Source organism: Capricornis sumatraensis, chromosome 5 (genome assembly GCF_032405125.1).
Source record: "Capricornis sumatraensis isolate serow.1 chromosome 5, serow.2, whole genome shotgun sequence".
Taxonomy (NCBI): Eukaryota; Metazoa; Chordata; class Mammalia; order Artiodactyla; family Bovidae; genus Capricornis; species Capricornis sumatraensis.
The window spans coordinates 61,384,104-61,397,105 of NC_091073.1; the positions used below are offsets into that span (position 1 = coordinate 61,384,104).

At 41.8% G+C, this 13,002-nt stretch overlaps 1 protein-coding gene across 1 annotated transcript in view; it reads left to right on the top strand.

Moving 5' to 3' along the window:
• DOCK4 (dedicator of cytokinesis 4) overlaps nt 1-13,002 on the top strand; it is a 472,233-nt gene that overhangs the window by 335,298 nt on the left and 123,933 nt on the right. The window contains exons 24-25 of the mRNA XM_068972403.1: nt 9,366-9,493; nt 12,543-12,677. Of these exons, the coding sequence (XP_068828504.1) occupies nt 9,366-9,493; nt 12,543-12,677 (263 nt within the window). The remainder of the gene's footprint in view (nt 1-9,365; nt 9,494-12,542; nt 12,678-13,002) is intronic.

Here is a 13,002-nt window from a genome sequence, read left to right on the forward strand (position 1 = left end):
TGTGTGTGTGTGTGTGTAGATTTATTGTAAGGAATCGTCTTATGTGTTTGTGGAGGCTGAGAAGTCCCAAAATCTGCAGTTAGCAAGTTGGAAATTCAAAGTTGGTGACATAGTTCTAGTCTGAGTTCGAAGGCCTAAAACCAGGAGAGGTGTTTGTATAAATTCCAGTCTAAATCTGAAGGCAAGAGAAGGTGGATATCTCAGCTGAATGACAGGCAGAGAGTAAACTCTTCTTTACTCCACCTTTTCTTGTATTCACAGCTTCAACGGATTAGGTGAGGCCCACCCATGTTGGGGTTTACTTAGCCTACCAAATCACACATAATTCTCATGAAGAAATACACTGGCACACCAAAGATAGCATTTAACCAAATACCATTTAACCAATACCTCCCATGGCACAAACTGACATATAAAATTAACCAGTGCAAACCCCAAAGAGAAAAAAAGTGGAGGCGATATGGAAAGGAAGCAGTATGGCTGCAGAATACTCCCAGTTGAGCTTATATTAGAAATTAACACTCACAGAAGGCAAAGAGGGACACACAAGGTCAACACCACGGAAGGGAACAACAAAGGTAGGAAGGTGGTAGGAAGGTTCAAGCCATCTTGAGTTAAGGGGCAGAGGGCAGCCTCAGGGCTGGAGGCATTCTACAGCCAGGCAGAGTCCCGCAAGGTGAAAGTCTAGGGTAGCTGACCAGACCTGAAAGACTTAGCTCAGATTTGAAATTTAAGCAGCTTGGTGTTCCATGTCTAAATCATCTGGGGTCCAGGCAGGCTTATTTAAGGTATAAAAGTTGAGCTGCTCACTTTTCCTTTTCTCCCCACAATTCTATTCTTTCTGTGTTTTGAAGGCCAGGAAAAGGTCTCAGTGATGCTGGAGAAGACAGCTTGCCATGAGTAAAGAGCAGATTTGAAGGACAGAGGTTGAGGCAGGGGGAGGCAGAAGCATGGCGAATGGGAGCTGAGTGGCAGGTGAAGTCGGGGGAGTGAGAAGGTGGGCGTCGAGTCTTCTCAGACCACAGGGCAGGCTCTGGGGAACTGTGGTTTTGCCTCCGTTTTCACTGGGCCCCATCGCTTGGTGCTTGACTTGTTCAGCAGAGGTCTGTGGTCATTCCCAAGCTATTTGCTTGCTAAGATAAGGTCATACGTGTTTTTACTTTGGGATAATTGAGCAGTTTCTCAGGCAAACCACGGTGTAGATAATAGAGGTGAGCATAAACGCACTGAGCATGTAGTGATGAGAAACATGCTGATGCTGCTTTCTATTCCCACAAACTGAAGAACCAGGTGTCTTAGGGATTTCGTGAGAAAGTACCCAGAAGTCATTGTTTTTTCCTTTGGCCAGAAACCCCCCAGTTCTCTGTTAGCTCTTTTGTGGACTTGATGGTCGCAATGAAAAAGTAAAGGAGAAAGGGAGGAAGGTGGACTGTAAGACTGTTTTTAAGGACATCTTGGTTGTTGTTTTTAATATTTGGCTGCACTAGGTCTCAGTTGTGGCATGCAAGATCCGGTTCCCTGAGCAGGGATCAAACTGGGGCCTCCTGCACTGAGACTGTGGCATCTTAGCCACTGGACCACAGGAAAGTCCCCATAAGACTGTTTTTAAAGTTTATTCTGGGAACGAATGCCTCTACCTGTCCATCCCACCCCCCCCCCCATTTTAGGCCACAATAAAAAGGATGTGTGATGGTGTATCTATTAATTTGACGACTTAAAGAATAAAATCTTACTACAGTTGATGAGTGCCTGTAGCTTTTCTTTCTTTGAACTTTAGGTAAAGCCGAGTTGAGTATTGACTTTTCTTGCACTGTAATTAAATTGCTTTCACGTTAGAAAATGCCACTTGCTCACTTTTCTATTAACCACAGCTTACATTGTAGCAGACAGGCCTTGTAAAGGTGCACGGAGTTGCAGGAATGAAGTTTTATCTCTAGCTTCCATAACAGTGCCTGGTGCATAATAAGACACTTGATAAATGCTTCATGAATGCTATGTACTAGGTCATGACCAGGATCAGGATGGAGCTGGAATTGTTCAGTCACTCAGTCGTGTCTGACTCTCTGTGACCCCATGGACTGCAGTATGCCAGGCCTCCCTGTCCATTACCAACTCCCGGAGCTTACTCAAACTCATATTCATTTTGTCAGTGATGCCATCCAACCGTCTCATCCTCTGTCGTCCCCTTCTCATCCTTCCTTCAATCTTTCCCAGCATCAGGGTCTTTTCAAGTGAGTCAGTTCTTTGCATCAGGTGGCCGAAGTACTGGAGTTTCAGCTTCAGCATCAGTCCTTCCAATGAATATGCAGGACTGATTTCCTTTAGGATTGACTGGTTTAATCTCCTTGCCATCAAAGGGACTCTCAAGAGTCTTCTCCAACACCACAGTTCAAAAGTGTCAATTCTTCGGCGCTCACACATCCATATATGACTACTGGAAAAACCATAGCTTTGTCGGCAAAGTAATGTCTCTGTTTTTTAAGATGCTATCTAAGTTTGTTATAGCTTTTCTTTCAAGGAGCAGGTGTCTTTTAATTTCATGGCTGCAGTCACTGTCTACAATGATTTTGGAGCCCAGAAAGAGAAAATCTGTCACTGCTTCCCTGCTTTTCCCCTTCTATTTGCCATGAAGTGATGAGACTGGATGCTGTGATCTTAATTTTCGGAATGTTGAGTTTTAAGCCAGCTTTTTCACTCTCGTCTTTCACCTTCATCAAGAGGTCCTTTAGTTACTCTTCACTTTCTGCCATTATAGTGGTATCATCTGCATATAGGTCATTGATATTTCTTCCGGCCATCTTGATTCCAGCTTGTGCTTCATCCAGTCCAGCATTTCTCATGATGTGCTCTGCATATGAGTTAAATAAGCAGAGTGACAGTATACAGCCTTGTCACATTCCTTTCAGAATTTTGAACCAGTCGGTTGTTCTATGTCAGGTTCTAACTTGCTTCTTGACTTGTATACATGTTTCTCAGGAGACAGGTATGGTGGTCTGGTACTCCTGTCTCTTTAAGAACTTTCCACAGTTGGTTGTGATCCACACACTCAAAGGCTTTAGCATAGCCATGAAGCAGAAGTAGATGTTTTTCTGGAACTCCCTTGCTTTCTCCATGATCCAGGGTATGCTGGTGTTTGATCTCTGGTTCCTCTGCATTCCTTAGTATTTTGCTTTAAGGGTGGGAGGTTGAATCCACTGGATAAGAAACCTGGGCCACGCAGAGATCATTCCTAGCCCTGGGCTGTTGCCTACCTGTGTGGTACTGACTGTGTGTGCATGGCAGGAAGCCCCTAAATCATCATCAGTCCTGTCCATTCTGAGCATTTTTTGTCCACCAGTGTCTGAAGGGCTTGTTTGCAGGTTCTGTTGATGTCTGTGACATTAGCAGTTAATTTCCTGGTATCTTGGATCACAAAGGCCTAAACCAACTCTGATTTCAGGGCTTTCTGTCCTGCTGGTGCTTCCCTACAGCCAGCCACAGCCGGACCCCCTGCCCACCTGGGGTACCATCTCCGCATCCTGAGGCTGCCACAGAGCACCTGCTTGGGAGTCCTGCTGGTGTCCAGCCTATACTGGGACAGTTGGTGGAGAATGGCTGGAAACCCTGCATGCCCCTACAGGACTCACGGCCCTCACTCACTAGGGGACAGAGGACTACAAGGATGATTGTCTAAAGCTTTGTTGCTAGAGGAACAAAAATGAGAACTTTCCTTGAAATTAACCTCGAGGAGGAAGTTTATCAGCATTCCTTAGCTGCTGCTTCCTCTTCCTAGCCCCACACCTTTTGAAAATTGCTAATGGGATCTGAAGCCTTCTCCAGATGATCTTCCCGATCCAGGAATAGAACCGGGGTCTCCTGCATTGCAGGCAGATTCTTTACCAGCTGAGTCACCACGGAAGCAATACGTGAACCGTGAACTTCCAGATGTTCAAGCTGGTTTTAGAAAAGGCAGAGGAACCAGAGATCAAATTGCCAACATCCACTGGATCATTGAAAAAGCAAGAGAGTTCCAGAAAAACATCTATTTCTGCTTTATTGACTATGCCAAAACCTTTGACTGTGTGGATCACAATAAACTGTGGAAAATTCTGAAAGAGATGGGAATACCAGACCACCTGTCCCGCCTCTTAAGAAACCTGTATGCAGGTCAGGAAGCAACAGTTAGAACTGGACATGGAACAACAGACTGGTTCCAAATAGGAAAAAGAGTATGTTAAGGCTGTATATTGTCACCCTGCTTATTTAACTTCTATGCAGAGTACATCATGAGAAACGCAAGGCTGGTAGAAGCACAAGCTGGAATCAAGATTGCCAGGAGAAATATCAATAACCTCAGATATGCAGATGACACCACCCTTATGGCAGAAAGTGAAGAGGAACTAAAAGCCTCTTGATGAAAGTGAAAGTGGAGAGTTTAAAAGTTGGCTTAAAGCTCAACATTCAGAAAACGAAGATCATGGCATCTGGTCCTGTCACTTAATGGGAAATAGATAGGGAAACAGTGGAAACAGTGTCAGACTTTCTTTTGGGGGGCTCCAAAATCACTGTAGATGGTGACTGCAGCCATGAAATTAAAAGAGGCTTACTCCTTGGAAGAAAAGTTATGACCAACCTAGATAGTATATTCAAAAGCAGAGACATTACTTTGCCAACTAAGGTCCGTGTAGTCAAGGCTATGGTTTTTCCAGGGGTCATGTATGTATGTGAGAGTTGGACTGTGAAGAAAGCTGAGCACCGAAGAATTGATGCTTTTGAATTGTGGTGTTGGAGAAGACTCTTGAGAGTCCCTTGGACTGCAAAGAGATCCAACCAGTCCATTCTGAAGGAGATCAGCCCTGGGATTTCTTTGGAAGAAATGATGCTGAAGCTGAAACTCCAGTACTTTGGCCACCTCATGTGAAGAGTTGACTCAATGGAAAAGACTCTGATGCTGGGAGGGATTGGGGGCAAGAGGAGAAGGGGACAACAGAGGATGAGATGGCTGGATGGCATCACCAACTCGATGGACGTTAGTTTGGGTGAACTCCAGGAGTTGGTGATGGACAGGGAGGCCTGGCGTGCTGCGATTCATGGGGTCGCAAAGAGTCGGACATGACTGAGCGACTGAACTGAACTGAACTGAATTGAATGGGAGCTGGCTTTATCTCTTTGTGTACAGACAAAATAAAAAGTAAGACACACCGTACAGTGAGCTCTATCTGAGAATCTGAATCTGAGTGTTTTGACCCTTTCAAGGACAGAACCTGCATAACAGAGTCTACTGTTTAGAAACTTACGGTATGTTCAAGTCTGTGTTTTGTTTTTTCTTTGAGCCTTTTTCTGTTTTCCTTTGAGCCTTCTTGATGACTCCAGGTGTTTTGTTTTAAAGGTAAGAATTAGCATTTTAACCAGTCAGCTCTTTTGGGATTTACCCCTCGATTCTATCGTGTGCATTGGCTGATATTGCCCTAGTATTGGAGAAGCAGCAAATCTTCAGGCAACTCATGTATTTCTTTTTCACACACCACACACTAATTATTTGTCTGCCTTACATTTTGGCAGTAGAGATTTCCTTAACAGTTGGTTGCAAATTGAATTTTTAGAAATCAAATCCCACTGGCTGCAGGAACATATCAGATAAGCTTTATCTTCCTTTCTAATTAAGCATCACTAGGTAGTGACTCCTGTCATTTAAGCTTTCAGTTTCCTTTTCTTTGTTTTTTTTTTGTCAAGTAATTGTTTTGTAAATATAGCTCAGCTGGTAAAGAATCCACCTGCAATGCAGGAGACCTTGGTTTGATTCCTGGGTTGAGAAGATCCCCTTGGAGAAGAAATAGGCTACCCACTCCAGTATTCTTGGGCTTCCATGGTGACTCAGCTGGTAAACAATCCGCCTGCAATTCAGGAGACCCCGGTTCTATTCCTGGATCAGGAAGATCAGCTGGAGAAGGGAAAGGCTACCCACTCCAGTATTTCGGCTTGGAGAATAGTCCATGGGATCACAAAGAGTCTGACAGAACAGAGTGACTTTCGCTTTCAGTTTCACTGAAATTCCCTGCTAAGGCTTCCTGTTGCAGGGAAGCCTGCAATGAGTTCTACTGAATTTTAACACTTTGTGTTCATTTTCTCAAAGTGAAGCATGACTGTGACTTATGTGGTTTGTTTTGGCGGTAAACCTCAGGCCAGACCTCATTGTGTTGGTAGCCCAGTGGCAGGCATTAAAAGAAATATAACTCCCACCCTCACTACTGAAAGAAATCAAGAAGACAAGAGAAGTCAGGCAAACATCCATAAAGGTGCTTTCCAAATTGTGAATACTTAAAATTGTTATTAGGATACAGGATCATCCATTTTTTCACTTATGGATATACCTTATTATATTGGCTAGGAATCCAGTGCAGTGTTGAATTGGTGAAATTGGCCTTCCTTGCTTTATTTTTGATCTTAAAGCATTCAATCTTTTACTATTGTGTTCGCTAACCGTAGGTATTTCATCAATGCCCTTTATTAATTTGAGAAAACTATTATTCTTTAATTATCACCTTTTATCATTAATGAATGCTGAATTTTTCACATTTTTCATGCATCTGCTAATATAGTGAATCACATTGATTGACTGACTTTCCTTTTTTTTTTTTTGGCAGTCTGATTCCGTTTAGGCTTTATTGTGCTTAAACTTTTTTTTAATTTTTTTTAAATTTTACTTTATTTTACTTTACAATATTGTATTGGTTTTGCTATACATTGACATGAATCTGCCATGGGTATACACGAGTTCCCAATCCTGAACCCCCCTCCCACCTCCCTCCCCATATCGTCTCTCTGGGTCATCCCAGTGCACCAGCCCCAAGCATCCTGTATCCGGTATCTAACCTAGACTGGTGATTTGTTTCTTACATGATAGTATACATGTTTCAATGCCATTCTCCCTAATCATCCCACCCTCTCCCTCTCCCACAGAGTCCAAAAGTCTGTTCTATACATCTGTGTCTCTTTTGCTGTCTCACATACAGGGTTATCATTACCATCTTTCTAAATTCCGTATGTATGTGTTAGTATACTGTATTGGTGTTTTTCTTTCTGGCTTACTTCAATCTGTATAATTGGCTCCAGTTTCATCCGCCTCATTAGAACTAATTTAAATGTATTCTTTTTAATGGCTGAATAATACTCCATTGTGTATATGTACCACAGCTTTCTTATCCATTTGTCTGCTGATGGACATCTAGGTTGCTTCCATGTCCTGGCTATTATAAACAGTGTTGCGATAAACATTGGGGTACACGTGTCTCTTTCAGTTCTCGTTTCCTTAGTGAGCATGTTGAGCAGTGGGATTGCTGGGTCATAAGGCAGTTCTATTTGCAGTTTTTCAAGGAATCTCCACACTGTTCTCCATAGTGGCTGTACTAGTTTGCATTCCCACCAACAGTGTAAGAGGGTTCCCTTTTCTCCACACCCTCTCCAGCATTTATTGCTTGTAGACTTTTGGATCGCAGCCGTTCTGACTGGTGTGAAATGGTACCTCATTGTGGTCTTGATTTGCATTTCTCTGATAATGAGTGATGTTGAGCATCTTTTCATGTGTTTGTTAGCCATCCGTATGTCTTCTTTGGAGAAATGTCTATTTAGTTCTTTGGCCCATTTTTTGATTGGGTCGTTTATTTTTCTGGAATTGAGCTGCATAAGTTGCTTGTATATTTTTGAGATTAGTTGTTTGTCAGTTGCTTCATTTGCTATTATTTTCTTCCATTCCGAAGGCTGTCTTTTCACCTTGCTTGTAGTTCCCTTTGTTGTGCAGAAGCTTTTAATTTTAATTAGATCCCATTTGTTTATTTTTGCTTTTATTTCCAGTATTCTGGGAAGTGAATCATAGAGGATCCTGCTGTGATTTATGTTGGAGAGTGTTTTGCCTATGTTCTCCTCTAGGATGATTGATTGACTTTCAAATGTTAAAACAATCTTTCATTCCCAGGATAAACCTATTTAATCACTGTATGTGTGTTATGCTAAAATTTTATAAGAACTTTTGCATCTATGTTGATGAGAGATAGCAAATCTATAGTTTTGTCTTAAAATGTCTGACTAATTTTGGGATAGATAATACTGGCCTCATAAAATGAGTTAATTGTATACCTTGTTTATTCTATTTTCTGGGAGGATTTATGTAGACTTGATATGCTTTCTTCTAAATATTGCTTCATAGAACTCATAGAAGCCACCTGGGTCTGGAATTTTCCTTGTATACTCCTAATAGCAAGTTGAGTTTCTTTAATAGATATAGAGTTATTTAGCTTATCCATTTTTCCTTGAATGAGTGAGGTGGGATTATAGCTTATACAAGCTGTCTATAAGACACATAGATTTTTGTAAACCAAAATTAATTCATTTGAATTGTTTCACAGATGACATCTTTTAGAAAACCAAGCAGGATGGCCTGGGGTATTTGCAAGTGGGCACATCCTATAAATAAAATTCCCATTATGGACCCAAGATAGGCAGTAATTTTGTGTTCATGACATCACACTGAAAAATAAACCTTCAGGACAACAGGCATATTCACTGTTACTTTTTCAAAATTTTGGAATATATACTGCATATAAGTCAATTTTTAGATTACTTATCACCTTAATATTTCAAATACTTATGACAAATTAGAGATCAAAAATATGAAAAAATATTCAAGAAAAGCAGAAGATAGTTTAAGATCATCATGACATGAATGTAGTCAAAGTTCCAGGCAGAGGAGAGAAGAACTAGCAGTAGCAGGAAGGAAATAATACTAGAAATAATTCAAGGCAAGTTCCCAGAACTAAAGGGCATGAGTTTATAGATTTTAAAAGCCATGACAAAGTTTATGATCGTGAAGTTTTGAATTGGAAGGAATAATTTCCTGAAAGCTTTCAGAAAGAGAAACAAAAATAAAACAAAAATCTGATCATGGAGAAAGGGTTGGAAATCAGAATAGCAGGAAATGAAAAGTGTTAATTTAGCCAGAAATTGTGATATAACTCTTTTAAGAGGCTGGAGAGAAGAAAAAGAGGTTAAAAAAACAAAACAAAAAACTAAATTCTCATCTACCGTAGTAAGAAGTGAGTCGATGATCCATCTCAATGAAAAGTCCGGAGATAGAAAGAAAAGGATGCTATTTAGGTATTCGGTAGTAAAAACAAACAAACAAACAAACCTGTTTCAATAAAAGAGTGAAAGGCCAGTAGTCATGGGTTGGAGAAGGGACTACTGTTTTTCAGTATCAACTTTGTAGAATGAATACTTTTCTAACTATATGTGTTAATAATTTAGCAATTAAAATTAAAGAGTAGATAAGGATTTGCACAAGATTTGCGTGGGCCTGTTAAATATGACACTAATACTTCTTCTCCTTCCAGATTCCCGGTACATTCTCTTACCTGTCGTGTTACATCACCTCCACATGCACTTGCAAGAACAGAAGGACCTGATCATGTGTGCACGGATACTTAGCAACGTATTTTGTCTCATCAAGAAGAATAGCTCAGTAAGTAAACACAGGTTATAGGATATAGTGCCCATCAGATGGCTTCTGGAAAGAAAATTTTAAGTCTTCTGAGAAAACACACCAAAGAATCATCCTTTGAGACTCTCGTTTTCATTTCCATCTGTGTTGGACTTTTTACTTTTCTTCTGAAGGAATTTCTTTTTTTTAACCTTGTAGGATGGCTGTAGCCCCAAATAACCTGCATGTCTTAAACTTGTATTTCAAGAAAGAACTGAATACCCAATGAGAAAAATTAGAAATCTCAAAGCCTCCCACATGTGTCTTTAATCTTGATAAATCCTCTTTCGCAAGAATAAATTATTGCTTGCAAAGACAGTCTGTTTGGGCCCATTCAGTGAAAGACTGGATGATGATGGTCAGAGCTCGGCCACAGGCCTTGGGCCAAGCCCTGTACACATAGTGAAAGCTAAAGAGAGGCCCAGGAGCCTGGTGGTATCTAATCACTCCATTGTCATGGCTCTAGGAATTCCTGTCAATGTTCCTGACTCTTGAGGAATTGCAGTTTGTATTAGACGATGCAGTGTCAACAGAGAAAAATGGCATGCTTGCTTATAAACAGGGGTAACCCCCTGCATGCTCATGGTTCAGAGGTCTGGTGTGAAGTCCATGTGCGAAGGATGTCCTAGTTTAGTTCCATCAGTTTACACCTGTTTACTATGCAGCCTTATCTGTAACAACTTTTACAAAGCAGGATTGGCAGTGAATGTTGGGATGCCTGTTTCTCTGCCTCCCACTTACTAGCATGCTATCGTTTCCCCATTTTCGTTCCCTCAGAGTTAGGATCCCCTTCTGAAGAGCTCCACAGCCAGCTGGCATGAGCTTCCAGTAGAAGTCTTGGACACAGGACTCTAGTACTGTGGGAAGAGTTGTTGTTGTTCAGTTGCTAAATCATGTCCAACTCTTTGTGACCACATGGACTGCAGCACACCAGGCTCCTCTGTCCTTCACCATCGTCCGGAGTTTGCTCAGACTCATGTCTATTGAGTCAGTGATGCTTATCTAACCATCTCATCCTCTGTCACCCCCTTCTCCTCCTGCCTTCACTCTTTCCCAGCATCAGGGTCTTTTCCAGTGAGTCGGCTCTTTGCATCAGGTGGCCAAAGCATTGGAGCTTCAGCTTCAGCGTCAGTCCTTCCAATGAGTATTCAGGGTTGATTTCCTTTAGGTTGGCTAGTTTGATCTCCTTGCTGTCCAAGGGACTCTCAAGAGTCTTCTTCAGCACCGCATTTCAAAAGCATCGGTTCTTTGGTGGGAACAGAGTTGGCCCTTGAGAGAAAAAGGCCAGAAACTCTGTGTCTGAAAGTATGGTGCAAGATGCCTGCATAGGAGGGACCGTTGCTTTTTACACACCCAATTCAGTAAAGTACAGCCGTGCCTAGTGAGAATGTTTTTGCTAATTCTCATTGCTGAGAGTGAGAAGTAAGTTTAAAAGGTTACCTCAGAAAACCAAAAACATCAGGTGTTAGTACAGATGATTTTTTTTTCTCTTCCTATTTCATTGTTGAAGTTTTGGTCAATTTTTGCACTTATCTTATAAGGAAGTCAGAGCAGAAACTCTGTTCTGGGGAGAAATCTTTAGTAGTTTTCTTTCCAGTGTAAGAAAGTTTATCATAAAATCCCAGCCAAAAGGGTCCTTCAAACTCACACTTTGTAAAAGTTTTCTTTGCAAAAGTAATCTTCTTGCTACACAAAGCATTTGTCATCATAGTCCTTTGCCTGGTGCAGGTATAATAAGAACTCAAATCCAGTACTTTTAGTCAGTGCAGAAAATTTTGCTCGCTCTCTCTCAAGTCCTGGGGCTTAGATAGTATTCATTTTGCTTTGGGAGAGCAGTTCCACCATGGCCACTGACATTAAGTCCAGTCTGTAACTAACATCATTCATTCAGATTGAATGCTGTTTGCTAATCTTTACATTCATGGGAAATAGATGGGGAAACAGTGGAAACAGTGTCAGACTGTATTTTTGGGGACTCCAAAATCACTGCAGATGGTGATTGCAGCCATCAAATTAAAAGACACTTACTCCTTGGAAGGAAAGTTATGACCAACCTAGACAGCATATTCAAAAGCAGAGACATTCCTTTGCCAACAAAGGTCCGTCTAGTCAAGGCTATGGTTTTTCCAGTGGTCATGTATGGATGTGAGAGTTGGACTGTGAAGAAAGCTGAGCACCGAAGAATTGATGCTTTTGAACTGTGGTGTTGGAGAAGACTCTTCAGAGTCCCTTGGACTCCAAGGAGATCCAACCAGTCCATTCTAAAGGAGATCAGTCCTGGGTGTTCTTTGGGAGGACTGATGCTAAAGCTGAAATTCCAGTACTTTGGCCACCTCATGTGAAGAGTTGACTCATTGGAAAAGACTCTGATGTTGGGAGGGATTGGGGGCAGGAGGAGAAGGGGACAACAGAGGATGAGATGGCTGGATGGCATCACCAACTCGATGGACGTGAGTTTGAGTGAACTCTGGGAGTTGGTGATGGACAGGGGAGCCTGGTGTGCTGCAACTCATGGGGTCACAAAGAATTGGACATGACTGAGCGACTGCACTGAACTGAATTGAACTGAAAAATCACTTTATAGGAATAGTCATTTGCACTTAGGAGTTTTGGAAAATGACCCATGCAACTCCAGTGATGAGAAGAGTAAATGTAAACACAATCTGAAATCAAAATATTGCAAACTCTTAAAACCAAGGGGGATGTTTAGTGAACTCTCAGGCCCATAGAGGCAAACTTAACTCACAGACAGACACACACCAAGTTAGTGGCATAGCTGGTGTTCCAAATTAGTTTGGGGTGTGTTCCAGACCATCACCCAACCTTTTTACTTGCATCCCAGGTTCCCACTGCACTGCGGAGCCACATACTCTTGGGTAAAGTGTTAACATCTCTGTGCCTTTTGTTTTCTATGAAAGGTCATTCACTTAGATAAATTAAGGGAGGTCCAGAACTGACGAGCTCGAGTCCTTTGTTAGGACTCTTATTTTAGGCCACAGTTTCCTGATCACATTATTTTTTTTTCCTTTAGGAAAAATCTGTGCTGGAGGAAATAGATGTGATAGTGGCCAGCCTGCTGGACATCCTGCTGAGAACCATCTTGGAGATCACCAGTCGTCCGCAGCCATCTGGCTCCACCATGAGGCTTCAGTTCCAGGATGTCACGGTAAGGCCATGGTGCACAACAGCAGAGTTGTGCTTGTCAAAGCCTCAGTTGCTTTGAGGGTGGGTTGCTGTAAGAATCTGGGGAATCTGAACTTGGGAGATGATCTATGTTCATTTCAAATGTATGTAAAAACCTTCATTTTACCAGGGGATGGAAGTAAGATGCGTGTTTGTTAAAAGATCTTGGATTAAGATATTTCTAATTGCAGAAAGGCCAAATTGGCCCAGTTTCCCCCCCACCCCCCATTTTGCCCAGTTGAAGTTAATCTGTGGCTCTATATCCTCAGTCTCCTTGATAACTGTTCATTCTCTTTTCATTCATCAAA